The sequence below is a fragment of the Eptesicus fuscus genome, chromosome 1 (genome assembly GCF_027574615.1).
Source record: "Eptesicus fuscus isolate TK198812 chromosome 1, DD_ASM_mEF_20220401, whole genome shotgun sequence".
NCBI lineage: Eukaryota > Metazoa > Chordata > Mammalia > Chiroptera > Vespertilionidae > Eptesicus > Eptesicus fuscus.
The window spans coordinates 114,831,391-114,833,837 of NC_072473.1; the positions used below are offsets into that span (position 1 = coordinate 114,831,391).

At 40.7% G+C, this 2,447-nt stretch overlaps 1 protein-coding gene across 1 annotated transcript; it reads left to right on the plus strand.

Moving 5' to 3' along the window:
* The first annotated feature begins 840 nt into the window (after positions 1-840).
* On the plus strand, positions 841-1,303 carry LOC103297223 (fatty acid-binding protein 5-like). Its single transcript, XM_054717913.1, has one exon. The coding sequence runs from the start codon at positions 864-866 to the stop codon at positions 1,269-1,271; it is 408 nt and encodes a 135-aa protein (XP_054573888.1). The 5' UTR covers positions 841-863; the 3' UTR covers positions 1,272-1,303.
* Positions 1,304-2,447: the final 1,144 nt, after the last annotated feature.

Genomic DNA, 2,447 nt, shown 5'->3' on the forward strand with positions numbered 1-2,447 from the left:
TTGCTTTTCCTAGTAACTTCCTGATGTACAGGAGCATTTCACTTGGCTGTACTGTATTCCTTTTCACATCTGCCTGTGTGACCCATTACTCTAGGTCCTGCTTCTTGCTGAATGTATTTGAGCTGAGGTTGTTGATGACCCATAATCACTAATGTAATAAACTTTCTAAATCTACATTTACACTATCCTTTACTCATGGGAGTGAGTCAGGTGTGATTTCCAGTCGTTGTGGTCGAACTAGTAGGAGAGAAATTGGAGGTCAGGGAGGTCTTTCCAGTACTCAACTCATCCCACAGAGATCACTGCCTAACCTGCCTATGCATAAGGATAAATCCAATAGGCTATGTTTACCATGCATAAAACACAGAAGGAACATAAACGCTCTAGTTAGGTGTTAGAATATATATTTTACTATGCTCAGTTTCTCGAGTTTAACCTTGTATTTATTTGTGCAGCCACATTTAAACCTTAAGTAGATTTTTTTCAGAGAGAGTTTAAAAGACAGCACTTTTCAACTTGAATACACTTATGACTCACCAGAGAGAATTTTGTTGAAAGTTAGATTTGATGGGACCTGAGATAATGCATTTCTAATGCAAGTGTCTAGGTGATGCAGACACTGCTGGTCTATGGACAACACTGAAGAGCATACGTCTTCTATAGAAGGTGATCTCAAACTGGATCCCATAGAACTTAGGATTCTATGTGATGCCTCAGGGGCTAACTCAGAAGCATGAGTGTGTAACTAAGGACATGAAACTCTGGAAAATTCCTCCTTCACTCTTTCAAAAAAATTACAGTTTGCCACGCTCGCCATCACCGCACTCCGCTCCGCCTATGTCCCGCACGACTCCACGCCCACCATGGCCTCCATCCAGCAGCTGGTAGGGAAATGGCGCTTAGTGGAGAGCAAAGGCTTCAACGAGTACATGGAGGAATTAGGCATGGGGATGGCTCTGCGGAAAATGGGCGCCATGGCCAAGCCAGACTGTGTCATCTCTTCCGACGGCCAACATCTCACCGTTAAAACCGAGAGCACGTTGAAGACCACCCAGTTCTCATGCAACCTGGGAGAGAAGTTTGAAGAGACTACAGCAGATGGCAGGAAAACTCAGACCATCTGCAACTTCGTCAACGGCTCGCTGGTCCAGCACCAGGAGTGGAACTGGAAGGAGAGCACCATCACGCGGCGGCTGGAGGGTGGGAAGCTAGTGGTGGAATGTGTCATGAACAATGTCAACTGCACTCGGGTCTATGAGAAAGTGGAATAAAAATCCCGTCATCCTTCCAGACGGGAATTAAACATGAGGATAACCAAGCTCAGTTCAATGAGCAAATCTCTCCACGCCTTTTCCCTATTACTGTGTTCAGTTATCACAACCATTTTACCTGCAGTTGTTTCTGAGTTGGTTTAATTAAGATCGACCATTTCGTTAGTAAATAAATATGTTTATGCTATTTAAAAATTATAGTTAACTTTTATATGTTTAATATAATGGGATCCTGAATATGAGTTTATTAAAGAGATAACAGACTTTGATTGCTAAAAATGCAAACAAATAACAAAATCAATTATAAAAATGTGATCTCAGGTATTTCACAAGGTAAAGGTCATTCATTTAAGAAAATTGCCTCTGGTAACGAAATATTAGGTAGGTATCTTTGGGATATTTGATTACTCATGTGAGTATTCCCTTATTAAACTCCAAATTTCCTAGTAGGCTCATCCAAATGAAAAAGTAGATTTTATAAAATGGGAAATATGATTTGTCTATGATTATACGACTAGTCAGTTAGTTGTTGTAAAACAAAGAAAATAGAGCTAGATGTCAGATATGCCTTTCTGTTTTGGCTGTATACTAATATATGGGTGACCTAGGACATGTTCTCACTTTGGTACATATGTCTTCTCCTTGGTAAAGGAAGAAAATAATTCTTTCCCTAGCCAATCCACAAGATTGTGTAAAGTTGAAAGAAAATCATATGTAGACTGTTACAGGGCAAGGTTAGGAACAGGGAAAGCTGTTAGGAGAACTGCTGAAATAATTTAGGGGAGAGATTATAAAGGCTTGGCTAGTATGGTAAAGGTGGAAGTAGGGCCAGGTCATATTTAGGTATTCCCAAGTGAAAGTGGACAGGATATGTTGATGAATTAGATGTGAGGTGTCAGGAAAGAGAGGTCATTTAGTTGATTAAGATATTTTTAACTATTTTTTATTGATTAAGGTATTACATGTGTCCATATCTCCCTATTTCCCCCCCCATCCCACTCCCATACATGCCCTCACCTCCCAGTGTCTTGTGTCCATTGGTTATGCTTACATGCATGCATACAAGTCCTTCGGTTGATCTCTTACATGTCCCCCCTCGCCAACCCTCCCTCTGTAATTTGACAGTTTGTTTGATGCTTCTCTGCCTCTGTATCTATCTTTTTGTTCATCAGGTTA

Bases quoted from the DNA above. Each gene is read 5' to 3' on its own strand.
- LOC103297223 (XM_054717913.1), top strand. From the start codon at position 864: ATGGCCTCCATCCAGCAGCTGGTAGGGAAATGGCGCTTAGTGGAGAGC.